This window comes from Sciurus carolinensis, chromosome 4, assembly GCF_902686445.1.
Source record: "Sciurus carolinensis chromosome 4, mSciCar1.2, whole genome shotgun sequence".
In the NCBI taxonomy this organism is placed as follows: Eukaryota; Metazoa; Chordata; class Mammalia; order Rodentia; family Sciuridae; genus Sciurus; species Sciurus carolinensis.
The window spans coordinates 170,021,677-170,040,032 of NC_062216.1; the positions used below are offsets into that span (position 1 = coordinate 170,021,677).

An 18,356-nucleotide genomic window follows, 5' to 3' on the forward strand; every position below is an offset into this window, starting at 1 on the left:
AAAAGTGCCAATTACGAAGTATTAAACTGAGCTTGCGACTTGCAGTTTAAAAATAAGGTCACAGTTTCGGGAAGCGAGCGTAGGTCTCCCCGCTCGCAGGGTTTAGGACACAGACCCCCACTTGCAGCTTAACTTCCTCCAACTAACTCAACCTTAAAATCGAGAGCCGCGCGCCAGTGTACCCGCCCGAGACGCGGTGAAGCCGGGGCGGGACGCGAGTGGGCCAGGACCGGGTCTGGCTGACATCTCCCGGGACCGGCGCCCCGGTAAAGCGAGGCGGGGCCGGAAGTGAGGTCAGCAGAGCGCGGCAGTCGCGGCCCGCACTCATTGGCCGGGAGCAGTGCGGTGGGCGGGACGGCGTTGCGCGGTCTCTCCACGCTGCCTGCCAGGTTTTCCAGAGTTGGGTGACTGTGCTGTGTAGCCCAGTAGACCCTTGAGCGGAGCTTCACGCCAAGGTGCTGCGGGTCCACCCCGTCCCGCACCTCCTGCTCTGCCTGGTAGGTGGAGCGGGGGCGCCGGGCGGAAGGTTCTTGGGGAGGGGAGTGCTGGGACCGAGGGCCGCGAACTGGCTGCAGGGTGGGGAAGGAATCTCGAGATCGGGCGGCTCTCCTTGGAGAGACTCGCTATCTTCTTCGGGATCCCACAAGACTCGGGACAGCAACCTGGACCTGCCACTCCCGGTAACCGGCTCAGCGCCCGCCACCACTGGTCCCCTCTCCGAATGGGTCTAGAGTCTCACGCCAATCCGTGAGGAGCTCCGGGGACGCGCGGGAAGGCAGCGGGGCTGAGTGGCGGAAAAACTGGGAATAACAGTAGAGAGAGCAGGATCTGCCCCCTGCAATCTGCTTTTTCTGTTTTCCTTTTCCCCTTCTCCCCTGCTTCAGGCATTGTCGGCTCTCTGATACCCTCCTTGTTCCCCCAAGTCTTGCTGTAGCCTGGTTCTGGTTCCCTTGGGTCTGGAGCGTGATGGTGAACAGTGGACGGCCCGAGTGAAATTGGGTTCCTTCTCTAGGCTTCAGTGTTCTCATCTGCGTGGGGGAGGGAGTTTTTCTGATGGCCTCTGAAGGCCTCTTAGTGTCTCTGAGTATCTGCCCTGGGTCAGGTGTCCTGATGATCACTGGCCATCTGTGATCTGAGGTAGCTTATATACTCCTTAGAAAGAGAGAAGAGACAGAGCACTGTACTGAAAATCAAACAGATTATTGGTTCAGCCCCGAAAGAGCTGTGTGACTTTGAGCACACTTTAAGGTATAAAAAAAGTCACACTTTTTTATACCTTAGTTTCCACATTGGTGAAATTGGGTAGCAATCATCTGAGTGCCAGGCTTCCCGTGACCACTTATTTCATGTCTCACCTGACCTATTTCATCTCATCCTTCTTAGCTTGTTTTACAAGTGTGTTGATTTTTTTTCTTGCGCTTACTTGGATGTAAGTACTATCAATGCAGAGCTTTTTTCTTGTTTTACTTACTATATTCCCAGCCCTAGAACCATGCCTAGATGAGTAGATACTCAATCAGGATGGTGCAGAATATTAACAGGTGTTAACTTTGGTTCCACAGTGAGTACACTCCTCTTAACCCAAGATTGCTTCCCTTCCCCCTGTTCCGCTTCTTCCTTTCATTTTCTTTTTTTTTTTTTTTTTTCCTGTGGTACTGGGGCTTCATGCAAGATAGGCAAGCTAACACTGAATGAGATCCTCAGCCCTTTTAGCTTTACTTTGAGATGGTCTTACTGGGTTGCCCAGACTGTCCTCAAACTTGCAATCCTCCTACTTTAGCACCCCCAACTCCCCCACCCTGAGTAGCTGGGATTCCAGGCTTATGCCATTATGTTTGGCTTCCCTTCTTTCTTCCTTTCTGATGACAAAAGTCAGACGTTTTATAACCCCTCTCATTGCCTGGGCTTCCTTGACTTGATACCTTCCTGGGAGGCTAGTATAGAAGATTGAAAGGGAATGTAATGGACCAGTCCCTTTCTCCAGTCACAGTTCCTCACCCAGACTTACCTCTCTATAGCAGAAAGGTGACCTCCTTACCCCTTTTTTTTAATGGGTGGGAAAGCTGAGGCTTACAGAGGCTGAGCAATTTGCTCAGTCACACAAACAGGGACAGGGCTCTAATCCAGAACCCTACCCGACTCTTCTAAGCATTATTAGTATTTCTCTTCCTACTGCTATCCCATGGGTCTTTAGTATGTGTCTGGTCTGAATCATCAAGGCTTCCTAAAGCTGATTCTTGGTCTTTGGGGGCTGTGCCATATTAGGGGAAGTTGCTATTCGCTTCATTTTGTATTTTATTTAATGGCAACTTCTGGGTCTCACTCCATTTCTTTGGGTTACTCCTTTAGCTCCAGGGTCTTGGAAATGGACCTTCTTCAGTTCTTGGCCTTCCTCTTTGTCCTGCTGCTGTCTGGAATGGGGGCCACAGGCACCCTGAGGACCTCAATGGACCCAAGCCTGGAGATCTGTATCTTTTGTTGGAGTTCAGGGTAGGGTTAATGAGTTATCTCTGAGAGGTCAATACATGAAGCTTCTCTAAACCCCTAATCCCTTGGGGGATTCCAGAGATGAACAGACCCACCTGGCAGGAACAGGGAAGAAAAGGTAAGGTACTCTAGCCAGAACTTGGGCAAGTTGATTCTCTTCTGAGCCTGTTTATCTGTATGTTAAATGAAGAAGGCAGGTATATTTCATAGCCACAAAGGCTCAGTGAGTACTGCTTATGTGTCTAGTACCTTGTGGGCAAGACCCTAGGTTGACACTCAGGAACTCTGAATTACTAACTTATCTTGACCCTGGTGTACTGAACCACCTCCTCTTTGCCAGGCCTTGGGAACACAAAGATAAGTCAGGACCAGTCCCTGGTTTTGAGGCATCCACAGGCATATGGGGAGAAAGTGTCTAAACAGATGGTCATTGTGTACTGTGATCAGTGCTCTGATAGACGCAGGAGGGGTTGGGAAATACTGTGCTGTGGATACTGAGCTGGGTCTTGAGAGAATACAAACTCCTGGATAAGGGGATGGGGGCATCCTAGGCAAAAGGTATAGCATGAGCAGAGTAGTAGAGGTTCAGGAGTATGAATGATTATGAGAGTTGGCAAGAAGGCCACAGGGAAGGGAGGGCAGGAGCCAGGTCCTAGAGGGTTATATTCAGGTTGTTGAATGTGGAGTTCTCAGAGAACTGAAGGATACATCACCAGGCATGTGTGCTTCTCAGTTTGCTCCTCTGGGGGGTCCCAACCATGGGCATTCATGCCCTTTACAGATACTTGCTGGTCAGGAATGGGCCCTCTGGTTCAGAACAGTTGTTTAGGCAGGGCTGTTGGTGTTAGTCCTTTAACTTAGTGCTGCCCAGACAAGAAGATGTTTGAGGTGAAACGACGGGAACAGCTATTAGCACTGAAGAACCTGGCACAGTTGAATGATGTCTACCAGCAGTACAAGATCCTTGATGTTATGCTCAAGGGGCTCTTTAAGGTTTGTGTGGGCAGGGGGCAGCTTATGGCAGGTCAAGGCTTTTATCTGGGCACTGATGGATGAGTAGCAGTTCCCTAAGGGGTTGGTGTTCAATGAGGCAGAAGTTGCATGCACATGGGGATTGAAGTGGGGCTAGGTTGTGAAGGGCTCTACAAAGCCACTCAGCCCAGGTGGGGTTCCCTTAGGTGCTGGAGGACTCCCGGACAGTGCTCACTGCTGCCAACGTGCTTCCAGATGGGCCCTTCCCCCAGGATGAGAAGCTGAAGGATGGTATGCTCTCTCTAGCCTTCCACTTCCCTCCCCACCTCTCTGATCTTCTGTATCTGTGACTTCCTGGTCATTCTTTTTTTCCTCCCTGGAGTACCTTCTCAGTGGCCCCCTTGTGGGGATGAGTGCTTAATCCAAGCATTTCTGGTCTGACACAGATGTATTTCTTTGTGCTGTCCTGTGCTTGGTGCAGGGGAACCAGGGAGGACCCTCTGTTTACCACCACTCCAGGGGTTGGGATAGGATCAGTTGCTTACCTCACTGACCCTTCTGGAAAGGAAGGTGAGATTTGTACCCATATAAAGGGGGAAAAAAGCCAGGCATAGGGGCACATACCTGTAATCCCAGTGGCTTTGAAGACTGAAGCAGGAAGATCACAAGTTCAGAGCCAGCCTCAGAATTTAGCAAGGCCCTGAGCAACTTAGACCTGTCTCAAACTAAAAAATAAAAAGAACTGGGGATGTAGCTCAAAAGTAAAATGCCCCTGGTTGGTTACATTTTTAACAGTGACATTTCTTAGATTGTACTGTCTGAGAGAGGATTGAAGCAGCCTTTGATATTGAGTGGTGGGCACTTTACAGATGTCAACTTAATCTCGGCTATGAGGCTAGCACCATTTCCTCCATTTTCTAGATGGAAGAGGATTTGCCCTCTTCCCCCATACCAAGCTGGCTCCTGAGATCCCTGAGATTCAAGATAATTCTGAAGCCCAGTGATCTCTGCCCATCTCAGACCCAAACTGTAATGTCTTTTGAGTCTGTTTACCTCCCTGGGTTGCCTAGCCTGTGCTGGGCTGACTGCTCTGATTGTGTCTTCCCTGTCTTCACTCACCTGGGCTTGGGGGACTTGCCACAATGGTGGACTCACTAACCTTAGTCTAAAGTGACCTGTTGTTCAGAGGAAGACATTAATGGGAAAATAAGTGAAATTCTTTAGGGTGGTTAATTTTTTGTGGTTGTTAATTTCCTGGTTTGGATATCTGTGCAATGGTTACGTAAGATCATAACATTAGAGGAAGGCCCAGTAAAAGAATTTTGTATTATATTATGTAAGATGAGAATAATTTCAAAATCAGAAGAAGCATTTAAAACAAAATAAAATGGAAAGAACATTTAAGAAGTCCCCAAACCCCACAACCCTGACCGTTTTCCTAGCCATCCTATAGAACTGATCCATCACAGACACTGTAGTTGTGTTACTATCAGGGCCCAGCTCTGGACATGTGATATGTTGGTGGAGTCAGCCCAGGAAAGCCTCATGTGATGCATTATCCTTTGTATACACAACAGTACCCACTTTTGAGGATCCCACAGTAAATCAGTCTTCTAAACAGTGAGATGTGCCTTTTGACAGACCTGGCTTTGCAGACCAGATTTGCCACTCATTAGTTATTGAATCCAAGTCCCCCGGCTGTAAAATGAAAACAGCAGCCACATATTCCTCTAATGGTGGTTATGGGAATTCAATGACCTGGGCATATAAGGACCCTACCACACACATTGTACCCGTGATGGACAGCCCGTGGCTAGTGGGTTTCATGGATGCCAAACCTTGGGGCCAACCAGGAGGGAATCAGAGGACAGCTACCCTGTCCATTCACTAAGGTCCTCTTGCCAGCCTTCTCCCATGTGGTAGAGAACACAGCCTTCTTCGGTGATGTGGTACTGCGCTTCCCAAGGATCGTACACCACTACTTTGACCACAACTCCAACTGGAACCTTCTCATCCGCTGGGGCATCAGCTTCTGCAACCAGACAGGTGTCTTTGACCAGGGAACCCACTCACCCATCCTTAGCTTGGTAAGGACTAGAATGAGGTTTGGGAGCCTTCTGTCTAGTGGTGGGCTGGGGTCTTGTGTCTGCCTGCAGTTGAACCTGAGTGTCAGTGCTTGGCTGTATTTTCTGTGATGAACCTTAGGGTACCTTGGGCCATGGAGCCCCATTTCTGTGCTGACTTAGGTTCCTAGGGGTTATCACTTGGCCCACATCTTCCCAGGCCTGGGGCCTGGATCCCTGCATGGGGAGAGTGGCTCTTTGGTGAGGAAGAGGCAGAAGGCAGAGGATAACTAGCTTTTCCTCATCTGCAGATGGCCCAGGAGCTGGGGATCAGCGAGAAAGACTCCGACTTCCAGAACCCATTTAAAATAGACCACACAGAGGTGAGCTGCCAGGACCTGTGGCTATGTCTTTTTTGCTTCTGCCTATCGTGGGAGGCTGGACCCTCGGGGCTGGGTCCTAGGGTAGAGCATGAGGGCTTTGGACTTAGAGCCAAACATTCCTGAGTCTAGGTCCAGAAACTGTCATTCACTGGAGCCTTTGGGCAAGTCACTGCTCTTCTCTTAGCTTTAGATTCCCTGTCTGTTCACAGTTTGTGCATACCAGCTCTGGGGTGCAGTCCTGAAGCTGTGAATACACCCATCTCAATGCACAGGAGGCTCCTGTATTAGGTAAATGTCAGGGAAGCCAGGTGAGGTCAGGCCATGCTCTTCCCTGCCCTTAAGCCTCCATCTCAGCTTTTATCCTGCACTCATGCACATAATTTTTTTTTTTTTCCCCAGGGAGTTGAGGTAAGCTCTGAGAACTGGAAGCTACAGTTTGGGATAACAGATGGGGACATATATCATAGAGGAAGGGATCAGAGGGGTACAGGGTAGGGCCTGCAGGGCTATGAAGGAACGGCTTTCATGAGTGACTAGAAGACTGGACTCATCAAATTCCAGGCTGGCCCCTGGTATAGGGAAGAGAATTGGGGTCTGTGAGGGGTCTAGGATTTAACCCTGCTCACAGGCTAACAAGCTTGCCTGCTACCATTTGATGGACACTGACAGGTCAGAGATATAAGACTTTGTTACAGCAAAGCAGTAACCAGACTTGACCTGGTCATCTTGGTTCCCCTTGTTCCCCAAGTCCCATGGGGTGGACATGAGGGGCCCAGGTAGAGGCTGTGCTTATAGTGGGTTTGCACTATAGCTGAGGACCACTGAGCTTAGGAAATTGACTATTTGTGTAGTGAATGAAAGCAAACCTGCTCTTTGTTTGGGGGAGACATTACCTTATCCTTCAGGATTGCTCTGTGAGAATACAGTTGGGAAAAGTAGCCCAGGTAGCAACCAGATTTTTGCATGCTTGGTGTACTCAGCAAGAACATGCAGGGATGCTCAGGGCCATGGTGAATTGCCCACCCAACAGTCTGCTCAAGCCCTATGGGTCTTGGTTTAAGTCAGTTTTTTTACATGACCGAAAGGCCATGATCAAATCCATTCGATTTGTGTCATATTTCATTTATTAAGATGACTACCAGATGTAAATTTTGTTTAGTTGGTTGATAATAAATTTTGTTTTGTTTTGTTTCATTTTTATACTGGATATTGAAGCCAGGGGTACTTTACCACTGATTTACCACTGATCCTCAGTCTTTTTTTAGTATTTATTGGTACTGGGATTGAACCCAGGGGCATTTTTACCACTGAACTCCATCCCTCGCTTCTTTTTTTTTTTAACTGAGAAATCTTACTTTATTTAGTTTTGTGATATTCTTTTTTTTTTTAAAAATTGTTCTAATTGGTTATACATGACAGTAGAATGCATTTTGATACATTGTACACAAATGGAGCACACCTTCTCCTTCCTCTGGCTGAACATGGTGCAGTCACACCTGTAGTGTAATCATACATGTATATAAGGTAATAATGTCCACCTACCTCTTTTTATGTTATTTTTTATTTAATTTTTTAAAAATATCTCTTAAGGGCTGGGGAGATAGCTCAGATGCGAGGCAAGTACAAGGCCCTGAGTTCAATCCCCAGCACCGCCAAAAAAAAAAAAAAAAGTATATATATATCTTAAGTTGTCAATGGACCTTCAGTTTGTTTATTTACATGTGGTGCTGAGAATCAAACCCAGTGCCTCACATGTGCCAGGGAAGCACTCTACAACTGAGCCACAACCCCAACCCGTTATTTAATTTTTTATTTTGAGACAGGGTTTTGATAAATTTCTGAGGCTGGCCTCAAACTTGAAATCCTTCTGCCTCACCCTCCTGAGTCTCTGGGATTATAGACGTTTGCCACCATCCCTGGCTTCAGATGTATTTTAAATAGTAAGATGAAGCCAACCTGTTCTATTGACCTCAACCATATTCTCCAGGATCCCTGACACAACCAAATGTGATTAAATCTCGAGGGGACCAGTATGTTTTCTTTTGAACAATCAGGATATGATACAAGACCAGTATTTGTTTTTTGTACTGGGGATAGAACCCCAAGGGTGTTTAACCACTGAGCCACATCCCCAGCCCTTTATTTAGAGACGGTCTCGCTGAGTGACTTAGGACCTCACTAAGCTGCTGAGACTGGCTTTGAACTTGTGATCCTCCTACTTCAACCTCCTGAACTGCTGGGATTACAGGTCTGTGCCAGTGCTCCCAGCTAAAACCAATCTATTAGCCATTACCATTCGTGTAAGACAGTTTAGACTTACCTGCCAATTTTCATAGATGATATTGTTGTTGTATTCTGTACTGGGAATTGAATCCAGGGGTGCTTTACCACTGAACTTCATCACGAATCCTGGTATTAATTTTTTGTTTTTGTTTTGATATAGGGTCTTGCTAAATTGCCCAGGCTGGCCTTGAACATAACTGAGATTATAGGCATTTGCCATCACTCTTGACCATGGATGTTATTATTAATAGTTACAGAGGGTAATTGATGAATTCACAGCAACTCTTGTCTCCTGTGAGGAGACATTCTGTGGCCCATTCTCTCACCTTGTCCTCTGAGTCACCTGTACACTATTCACCTGAGCCTGAGGGCAGTGTCACTGCAGTTTTAGCCTCAGCTGCCCCTATATGCTGATATCAGAGAATTAAATACTTTTTTAAAAAAATATTTTTTTTTAGTTGTAGATGGACATAATACATTTTGTTATTTATTTTTATGTGGTGCTGAGGATCAGACCCAGTGCCTGACACATGCTAGGCAAATGCTGTACCACCAAGCCACAGCCCCAGCCTCAAACAAATACTCTTATATCTGTTAGATTGAAACAAGATTGTACTGTCCTGTGGTCTGCACAGGGTCACTTTTAGGAGCTACCTTTGATGGTGTCAGGCACAGAAGAATAGTTCAGAACTGACTTTGCCTGTGTGAGTTTCCCATCATGTGAATGGAAAAGACACACCCAGCAGATGGTTAGACTGTCAGTGGCAGCTGCCACTGAGCTCAGGCAGAACCTAGGATTGTTTTGCCAGATGGTAGTGCTGGATCTAAGGGACAAAGACAGCATAAATTGTTCCTTGCACTTAACAGAGTCCAAGGCATTCCCTCCCCGGTTGCTGGTATTATTGCAACAAAATCCATGTGTCCCGTCCCAGTACCTAAAAATTCACTTTTCTCTGATCATTCCTTCCTCTCACCTAGACCTTTCTTTCAGGTCTAGGTGAGACCATCATTGCCCACATTGATCACTACAGGGGAGTCAGCAAGTAATCCAAGTGGTCATAATCCCAATGGCCTCAGGCCAGACCATTCCAACCTAAGACTCAGGTAGTCAAACCAAAACTATAGCATCTTCTCTTTGTGCCTGTTTATGGTAGTGGGTGTGTTGCTACATTGAGGACAGTGATGTATTTAGGGGCAGAGGCAGTATAAATTTGTTTATCAGTTTGATTCCATTTGACCTTACCAGAGAATGGACTTTACTGTGGTCATCTAGACAAGTGACCCAGACAGTCTAGTTAGCAACCACCAGGTGTTTCTACAGTGCGTGGCCCCAAAGAGAAGTGAGGGTCTTTGATCTGCCAGTCTCTAGGTAGTCTTCTGAGTGGCAGACCAGATGGCTAAGACACCAAGGAAAGTCAGTAAGAATAGACCATACCCAGTTGCTAGGAGTGTTGTCTAAGGCAAGGGTGACAGCTTTCAGTTCAGATCACTGGAGCATACACAGCATTCAGCATATAGTCATGCTCATGGCTGTGATCTACTCCAGACAAAGAACAGTCAGCAAAGAGAAAAGGCACATGGGGCAGGGTTCAGGGAATCCAGCTTCCACAGCCCTCTCCAGTAGTCACACGTGACGCGCTGTTTCCCCAGCACAAGTTGTGACGACACATGTAAAATGTCTTCCAGGAAAGCTCTTGGAGACATAGTGCCTGGGTTTTTATTGGGAACCAGTCACATGGTCTTCCTTTGCCTAACTTATGCAAAAATTCCAGACTCCCAGAGGGAAAGCAAGGGATCAGCATCAACCGTACTGTTTGCACAAACAGTTTAGGCACAGTGAACTGCTCTTTGTTTTGTTTTTGTTTTTGGTACCAGGGATTGAATCCAGGGGTGCTTAACCACTTTGTCACATCCCCAGCACTTTTTTATATTTTATATTTTGAAATGGGGTCTTGCTAAGTTACTTAGGGGCTTGCTAAGTTGCTGAGGTTGACTTTGAATTTACAATCCTCCTTCCTCAGCCTCCTAAATTGCTGGGATTACATGCGCCACCACGCCCTGCCAGTGAACTATTCTTATTGGTTAGGAAGTGGGAAACTTCTTGAAATATTTATGTCCAGATGGTAGTCAAGGGTCTGCCTTGAAGCATGCTAGTTATATATTTATTTGTTTATTATTTTTGGAACTGGGATTGAACCCAGGGTTGCCCATCACTAAGCTACATCCCTGCTAAGTTGCTGAGGGTCTTGCTATGTTGTTGAGACTGGCCTCAAACTTGTGATCCTCCTGCCTAAACCTCACACCTCATTCTCCCAAATTGCTGGGATTAGAGGCATAAGCTACCATGCCTGACTGGAAACAGGCCTTTTAAAGAGGAGCAGTCAGACCTGAAATGTTAATTTGTTTTTGTACAACACCTTACCTTTTGACTTAGCTGAGCTACAGTGGACCAGCCCTGAATATTTAGAGGAACCTCAGAATCAAGGGCCCTCTTGAGCCATTGGCTTTGCTTTATACAGCAAAGTGGGAGGTATGGTTTTTCCCTCACAGAATTAGTGACCATGCGTAGGCAAAAACCAAGATGATACATCCCTCAAAGCTGTTTTCTGCAGTCATAACCCTGATAAATGGACTTGATCAAGAATAGTCGGGACCTTGTATTCTTGGTGTATGTGGCTATGGTGGTTTGTACCCATGGAGATGCTTTATTGCTGTGAAGTGGGCTTTCTCACCAAGCAGTCATAGATTCCCCTCTCACATGGAGGAAGGGCCACAGAGAGAATGAATACCAGGTTAAATTTAGTGTGATATTTGCATAAGGTGCTCCTGGACATAACCGTGGCAGAAGTATATATTCCTATTCTGGGAATAGTCTGAAATTTTTTGCTTTGTTTCGTTTTTTTGCTATCCTGGGCCTCGTGCATGCTAGACAAGTGCTCTGCTCCTGAGCTACACCCCCAGCCCATTCACTTTTTGATGGACATCCATCTGCAGAAGCCACGGGGGTTTGCTTATCTCCTCTCATACATGCCCTTTGTGCTGAGTGTTCTTTTGGTGTGTGTGTCAGGGATTGAACCCAGGGGTGCTTAACCACTGAGCCAAATCCCCAGCCTTTTTTTTAAAATTTTTTATTTTGAGACAGGGTCTCTAAGTTGCTTAGGACCTTGCTAAGTTGCTGAGTCTGGCCTGGAACTTTCAATCCTCCTGCCTCAGCCTCTCGAGTTGCTGGGATGACAGGTGTGTGCCACCACGCCTAGCTTGGTGGGGAGTGTTCTGAGAGTTCTCTTCTACATCTTATGCATCATCACTAAAATCAGGTTGGTTGCTGTCTCTGTCCTGGGGGTTAACCCTGCCTCTGCTCTTCTGATGCTCACAGTATGCTGGAGAAGGCAGCAGGAAAATAACAGTTCCAGTCCAGCATAATCCCTGTATCAGTGGTGGAGGGAAACATAATGAGCGGGGGACTGCCTCTGCTGTGGAGTGAGTAGAAGTTGCTGGGTGGACCAGTGGCAGGGGGCCTTCCAGGCAGGACCATGTGCTTGTACAGAGGCTCAGACACATAGCATTCATTTCATTTAGTGGACATTTGTTGACTTGAAGCCAGTGGGGAGACAGACTAACCCTGTTCTCCCAGGAGTGGCATTTTTGTTGGGGGAGATAGATGGCCAATAAAAAATATATATATGGTAGGTGGTGACAAAGGCTGTGGAGACAAAGCAGGGGACTGTGGTTAAGGAATGCCCGGCATCAGGTGGGGATGCAGTTGCTGTTTCACACAGAGTAGATGCAGCCTGCTGAAAGGTCTGAAGGCAGTGTGGGAGCCGGCTGGCAGAAGACCTTGTCAGGCTGCAGGGGCAGAGAGTGTGAAGGCTGTGCTGGGAGCATCTTTGGGGTGGGAGGTGGACAGATCCCATGTCCTCAGAGGCATTACCGAGGGCTTTGGCATTTGTCCTGAGAGACGTGGAGGCCAGGCTGATGGGCTCTGATGTGTTGCTTTACAAGTATCAACCTGGCTGCTGGGTGGAGAATGGTCTTAGGACCGTGGTGGGAGCAGGACGCTGGTGAGGAGTCTTCTGTTCTTGTCCCTTAGGGAGCTGAAGGCAGCTGAGGTGGCTAGAACCAGGGAGCAACAGAGGAGCTAGTGAGGGGTGGTTAGGTTCAGGGTCTCTTTTGGAAATAGAGCCAGTAGGATTTTCTGAGGAAACAGATATGGTAAGAAAATGAAAGAAGCATCGAGAGTGACTGGAAGATCTTGGGCTGAGCATCTGGAAGGAGGAGGCTGGGTTTTCTCCAGTGGTTGGGGAGGGAATTGTGTTTCTGCATCTAGTGAACATCTGAAAAAAGATACTGAGGAGGTGACTGGATACGTGGCTGTAGACTCAGGAGGAAAAGGAAGCTGGAGCCACCATCTAGAGCTTGCCTACATTGGCGGCACTGAAAGCCACAGGACAGGAGTGCTCACCCCAGGGCCAGGTAGACGAAGAAGCAGTCTGAGGACTGAGGCCTGGGACAGAGCTGCCATGAGAGGTTGGGGAATAAGGAGGAACTAGCAGAGAACCCCGAGAAGGAAGAGTGTGAAGAGAGTGGCTTGCCAGCTGCTGTTGGCAGATCAAGGGAGAGGACTGAATCAATGCCGGATTTAGAATTAACTGCTGGAGGCCGTCAGTGATTTGTTTTGTTTCTTCTTTTTTTCTGGTACTGGGGATTGAGCCTAGAGGCACTTTACCACCTAGCCACATCTCCAGCCCTTTATATTATTTATTTTGAGGCATGGTCTTGCTAAGTGCTAAGGCTGACCTTGAACTTGAGATCTTCCACCTCAGCCTCCCAAATTGCTGGGATTACAGGCATGCATTACAGTACCTGACCCATCAGTGGTACACAAGTGATGAGTTCAGGTCACACAGAAAGTGCATGGGAGACCTGGCGAATTAATCCTAGTTGGGCCTCCTACTTGCTGTGTGGCTTAAGCATATCACTTACCTTCTCTGGGCCACAGTTTTATGGTTTCCCCCATCTTCCAAAGGCACTGTTCAGTCTAACTTGGTAGGTAGATTACTCCACAAGGTGGAGCTCTTAGTTTGTTTTCAATGTCTACCTTGAACAAACATTTGTCAAATTTGCCCTAAGAACATACAAAAGGGGGCATGTTTCACAGCCTGAGTTTGGGATACTTTTGTATATCATATTCTAATTGGCTCATCCATTCATTTAGAAGACATAAGGAGTGCTGTTGAGAAGCAGGCAGACTCTGTGCTAGGGGCTCAGGGCATAGTGGTGAGCAGCTCCTGAGACCATCCTCATGTCCTGGTGAAACATGCGGCCAGGCAGGTGACAGGCACAAAGCTAGTGACCACAAGGGAGAAGTGCTAAAATGGAATCAGCACAAAGTGATGGAGTGTGCCACCAAGGAGGCAGCCCCAGAGGAGGTCCCAAGGGCAGTGATAGCAGACCTGAAGCTAATATTGGTAAAGCAGGTGGGGACTAGGAAGAGTGTCTGGACCTCAACCACGGCACGTGCAAAGGCCTGAGAATGGAAAGGTGGGTGCACTCAAGGATGGAGAGGAGGCGAGTGGGTTCTCGGGAACTTTGCCCTGAGAGTCTGCAGCCATGAAGGGGTGATTGGCCGGGAGGTGACGGGTAAGATTTGCATTTTGGTAAAATCTAGCTGTAGTACGCATAGCTTGAGTGGATGTGGGGAGTTTTTAAGAGGCTTCTGGAATTGTCCAGGAAAGAGGTGGGGTGTTGATGTGGGGAGGCAGTTGCAGAGAAGTAAATGTGTTTGAGAAGGACTTGGGGGTTACAGGCCTTGGTGACAGACTCTGTGGGGATGGGGCAAGTGAAGCTGGGGATTCCTCATTCTGCTCTGCTCCCCTAGAGGACGTACAGGCACCACTGTTCAGGACAGGGATGCTCAAAGGGGATAGGGCTTTGGGAAAATGGGCACTGAGAGGCTCGAGTGGAGTATCAGACAGGCGTTTAGACATGATTTGGGGGTAAATAACCAAATAGACTAGTAGAAGCTATGGGTTGGGGGAGACTTCTGGAGTGTGCAGAGAGGAGCCATGGCCTGCTTGGGATTATAGCTGAAGATGCCCCAACCAAAGGTCTTGTCCTCTGCCCAACCCTGCTTGCCCTGTGTTCTGTCTCTTCCTCCCACTTGTCAGTTTAACCTTTGCTCCCCTGTTCCTATGTACCTCCTCCCCAGCGGCTGCTCCTTGCCCACTGGTGTCAGTGCCCGTTTTCTAGGATTTGCTTGCCTCCTCCCTTCTTCCTGGAGGGTGTGATTTGGGGGCTGCAGGCCACTCTGCCCTTCTCCTTGGAAGAGTCTGTTTATTTCTCAGTTCACAACTCAGCATTTGTTCCTCTGCTAGGGATACCCTTAATTTCCCTGTTTGCTTGTCAAATTTCTGCTTTTGCTTTAATAACTGATCAGCAGTTTTCCCCAACCCATTTAACTCCATGTCTGGGGTTCCCTGAGGGCAGGACTGTGTCCAGGCAACCTTTCTGTCTCCATACCCTGTGGCCTAGCTCGGAAGACTCTGCTGCTGGCTGACTCAGTCAGACCACTCTGCTCTTCTCCACAGTTCATTCCCAGCACCGACCCTTTTCAGAAGGCCCTGAGGGAAGAAGAGAAACGCAGGAAGAAAGAGGAGAAGCGGAAAGAGATGCGAAAAGGCCCAAGGATCTCACGATCCCAGTCTGAGTTGTAACCCTGGAGCAGCTCAGGGATCAAGGGCCAGCAGGAGGCCTGTTGAGAGGAAGGGGAGGCAGCCGTGTGGCTGTGGCCTGGCAGCACCCACCGTGGTGGTGAGCACCAGCCCTTCCAGATGGTGACACCACATTTACTAGGGCCTTGGGAGCTGAAGGAACTGAACCTCAGGGGGCTGCATTTTCTCCTAGGACCTCAAGAGAGTGTCCAGGAGGCCTTCAGAGAACACTGTGGAGATGGCTTGGGAGGCAGGAGGGACCTTGGGTTGGGCTCTTGGTGGGCGGAGGCTCCTGGCTGGCTGGCTGCCTGCCTGCTGCGGTTTGCAGCGAAGCATCAGAACCAGACTTGAATCACTGGTAGAGGTGATGCCTGTATCTGGTCCCATTGTGTCACTGAGCCACCCAGCCCAGGTCCCAGCTCCTCTCCAGATACAGAAAAGCCAGAAAATCCACTGGGCCCCCTAAGGCTGGTGAGGGGACTATGAGGGAATCAGGGACCCTCAGGGATGCCGAGGCCAGCTTGGAGGATATTCCCACCTCATCGAGTCCCAGGCCTGGTGGAGCAGAGAAGCAGAGGCTTGGCTCAGGCTTCCTATTCCATCCTCAGCACTGTCTTTGAGGGGTCAATGTCAAGAGAGGAACTGGAAGTGTCCCAGGAGGGTATTTGATCCAAGGAGACCTGGGAGGAATATGATCTCTGTACTCAGACACCTAGGACAGTCATTGAGCGGGCACTGGGAACAGTCACCTTGCTCTCTCTGGCAGTGCTGGAGGAACTTTAGCCTGTGGCAGCAATGACAGGGCTGCCCAGAACCCTCCTGGGCTTCTTGTCCTGGTGCTCTGCCCTTAGTCTGAGCCTGAACTATCTCTTCCTGGCTCCTTTTTCTTCACTTGACCCTTTAAATGAAGGGGTTTTTGGTTTAGCCTCTCTCTGCTTCTTGGGCAACCACACCCTCTAAGACCTCAAAGTTGATAGTACCTGCTCTGTCACCATCTGATAATCCTCATTGCTTATGTTTCAATTTGTCTTAAACCAAACTTGTTTCCTACCTTCTAACCCACTTCTGTCAAATTCTTGGTTAATCCTGCTGGAAGACCTCCTGGAGGAAGTGATATTTGAACTAATTCTGAGAGACTGAAGGAAGAGGGAGGAGGACAGGTACCAGGAGCAGAGGCCTGAAAGGGCAGGCATCAGAGGGAGTAAATGGCATAGGTTGTCTACCATGACCTGTGGCAGGTGCCTGTTCACAATAAATATCTCAACATAATAGTCACCTAGTCCAGCCCCTCTGTTTTCAGATGAAGAACACAGTTCCTGAAGAGTAGCTTGTCTAAAGCTGCTTCAGCCCTCACAGCCGGCCTATGTCCTCCCAGCCAGAGCAAGGCACCACCTGGAAGAGACATTCAGTTGGGTGGGATCCAGGGCCAAAGGGAGAATGTCAGTGTTTGCTAAGCTATGGGACTCGTGCAGCCAGCCACTCTTCTTTCTCCACTCCTACTGGAGCTTTTATTTGTGTTCCTCAGACTTGGCCAGGCACCAGAGTCTCTGGACAGGTCCCATTGAGAACAGCTACAGAGTGAGAAGTACTTTGCCCACCTTCCTGACCTGTTGCTCAAGGCAGCCCCCTGCAGAATTACTGAGGTGCTGGGGCAGGGGTGGGGGGCGAGCATTAGAACAAAGCAAGTTTTATGAGGGTTGTTGATGAACCCTGTCAGTTTAGCAGACAGTGACCATCAGTTCAACATCCACAGTGGCACATGCCTATAATCCTGGAGGCTGAGGCAGCATGATCGCAAGCTGGAGGTCAGCCTGGGCAATTTAGTTAGACCCTGTCTCAAAATTAAAAATACAAAGGTCTGGGGATATAGCTCAGTGGCAGAACACTCTTAGGTTCCATCCCCAGAACTGCAAAAACCAAAAACCATCCCTGTGAGAAGCCCCAGCAGTGCCACTGAGACGTACAGCTGAAGATGGCACTGTCCAGCTCAGTGCCAGATCCAGAGCAGGGCAGCTGGGGCTTGGGTCAGTTTTCTTTCTGTGCATAAACAACAAAGAGAACATTCTTGTTTTATTTACCCCCAAAATAAGACACTATTTCTTAATAATTATGTGTGTTCATCATAAAAAGTAATTTAGACAATACTAAAATACCAAGAAGAAAATGAGACTCACCCCAAATCCCCCCATTCACGTCCACCACTGACAGCCAGCTGTTGGCTTTCCTTGTTTTTTCAATTACAATTGCTACCTTGTATGAGAACTTGCTATGTGCCAGGATTTACATCATGTGCTGGCTGGCAGCAGCTCCTCCACCTTAAGGTGTTTGTCATGTCATCTATGCCCCTGGGAATACCAGAGGTAGAGCTGGCCTCACAATTTTAAGTTTCATCTTAAATGCCACTTCAGAGTTTGGTGTCTTTTTTTGTTTCCTTTTTCTTTCCAGTGCTGAGGATGGAACCCAGGACCTCATGTAGGCAAATACTCTGCCACTGAGCCACACCACCAACCAGTCTTCTTGAAACCACAAGTTAGGTCCCATTACTTTTCCTTCACTTCATTTGTACTACCATCATCTGTTATTTTTGTTTGTTTACTGCTTTTTCCCCACCCCTCCTTTCTTTTCTCTAGACTGGAAGTTCTTAGCAGGAACTGTTTGCCTGCCAGAGATAATCAATAAATGATGTCAAAAGAATGTGCAAATGATCTTCACAATTATGAGTACTATTAGCCCCATTTTAGAGATGACAAAACAGGCTTTAAACAATTAACCAGCCCAAGGTCATACAGTGAATTAGTAGGTCCACTCTTCTGTCTTCCCAGACTGTGAGCTCTTAAGTCCTGACCCCTAAACAACAGCTGCCTCTTACAGAAAGCTTGCTCTTCCCTTCATTAGATTATGAAAGCCTTTTCTTGTCAATAAATACACATTAATTTTTAATGACACTATAATACTCTAAGTAATTTATCCAGTGTCTTACTGGGCTTCACAGTGTTTCCCAGTTATAGAGAACCTTGTGATGAACGTCTTTAAACATACGTATTTGTTTCAGCATTTTTTGAGCACTGTTCTTTTATTCCTTAGGATGAATTCTTGGAAGTTTGCACCTCTGCGTGCACGTGACCAGCTGCAAGATGGGGCAGCGAGGTCCCAGGAGTGGGAATCCGTGGGTGGGATGTGCGTCAGAATTCCCTGAGAACTTTTTCAAAACGCTCGTGCCCGGGCTCCTCCTCAGGAGGCTGGTGGGGCACTGACGTTGTTTAAAGGCCTTCGGGGGTTGAGGTACCTGGGATAAAGGACCAGGTGCCACAGGTGCAGAGGCACCCAAGTTGTAGTGCTGACTGCTCTTGGACAATCTGCGGCCCTGCCAAGCCTGGGTTTCTGCCTTTTAAAGAGCGTTGGAAAAAGCACGAGTTGGACGATCTCGACTCCGTCCCCCAGTGTTGGGGGCTAAATTC

The 18,356-nt window shown here is 48.0% G+C and overlaps 1 protein-coding gene across 4 annotated transcripts; it reads left to right on the plus strand.

Moving 5' to 3' along the window:
* Positions 1–358: 358 nt before the first annotated feature.
* Ccdc134 (coiled-coil domain containing 134) lies at positions 359–17,860 on the plus strand. Of its 4 annotated transcripts, XM_047551244.1 has the most exons (8): positions 359–497; positions 2,350–2,468; positions 3,359–3,480; positions 3,666–3,750; positions 5,365–5,546; positions 5,834–5,905; positions 6,115–6,193; positions 14,776–14,889. In XM_047551244.1, the coding sequence occupies exons 2-7, from the start codon at positions 2,366–2,368 to the stop codon at positions 6,145–6,147; spliced, it is 597 nt and encodes a 198-aa protein (XP_047407200.1). In that variant the 5' UTR covers positions 359–497; positions 2,350–2,365; the 3' UTR covers positions 6,148–6,193; positions 14,776–14,889. The 4 variants fall into 4 exon arrangements, with proteins under 4 accessions (XP_047407200.1, XP_047407201.1, XP_047407198.1 ...); XM_047551245.1 differs by lacking the exons at positions 6,115–6,193; positions 14,776–14,889 and adding an exon at positions 17,344–17,860; XM_047551242.1 differs by lacking the exon at positions 6,115–6,193 and having other exon boundaries at positions 14,776–17,857.
* Positions 17,861–18,356: the final 496 nt, after the last annotated feature.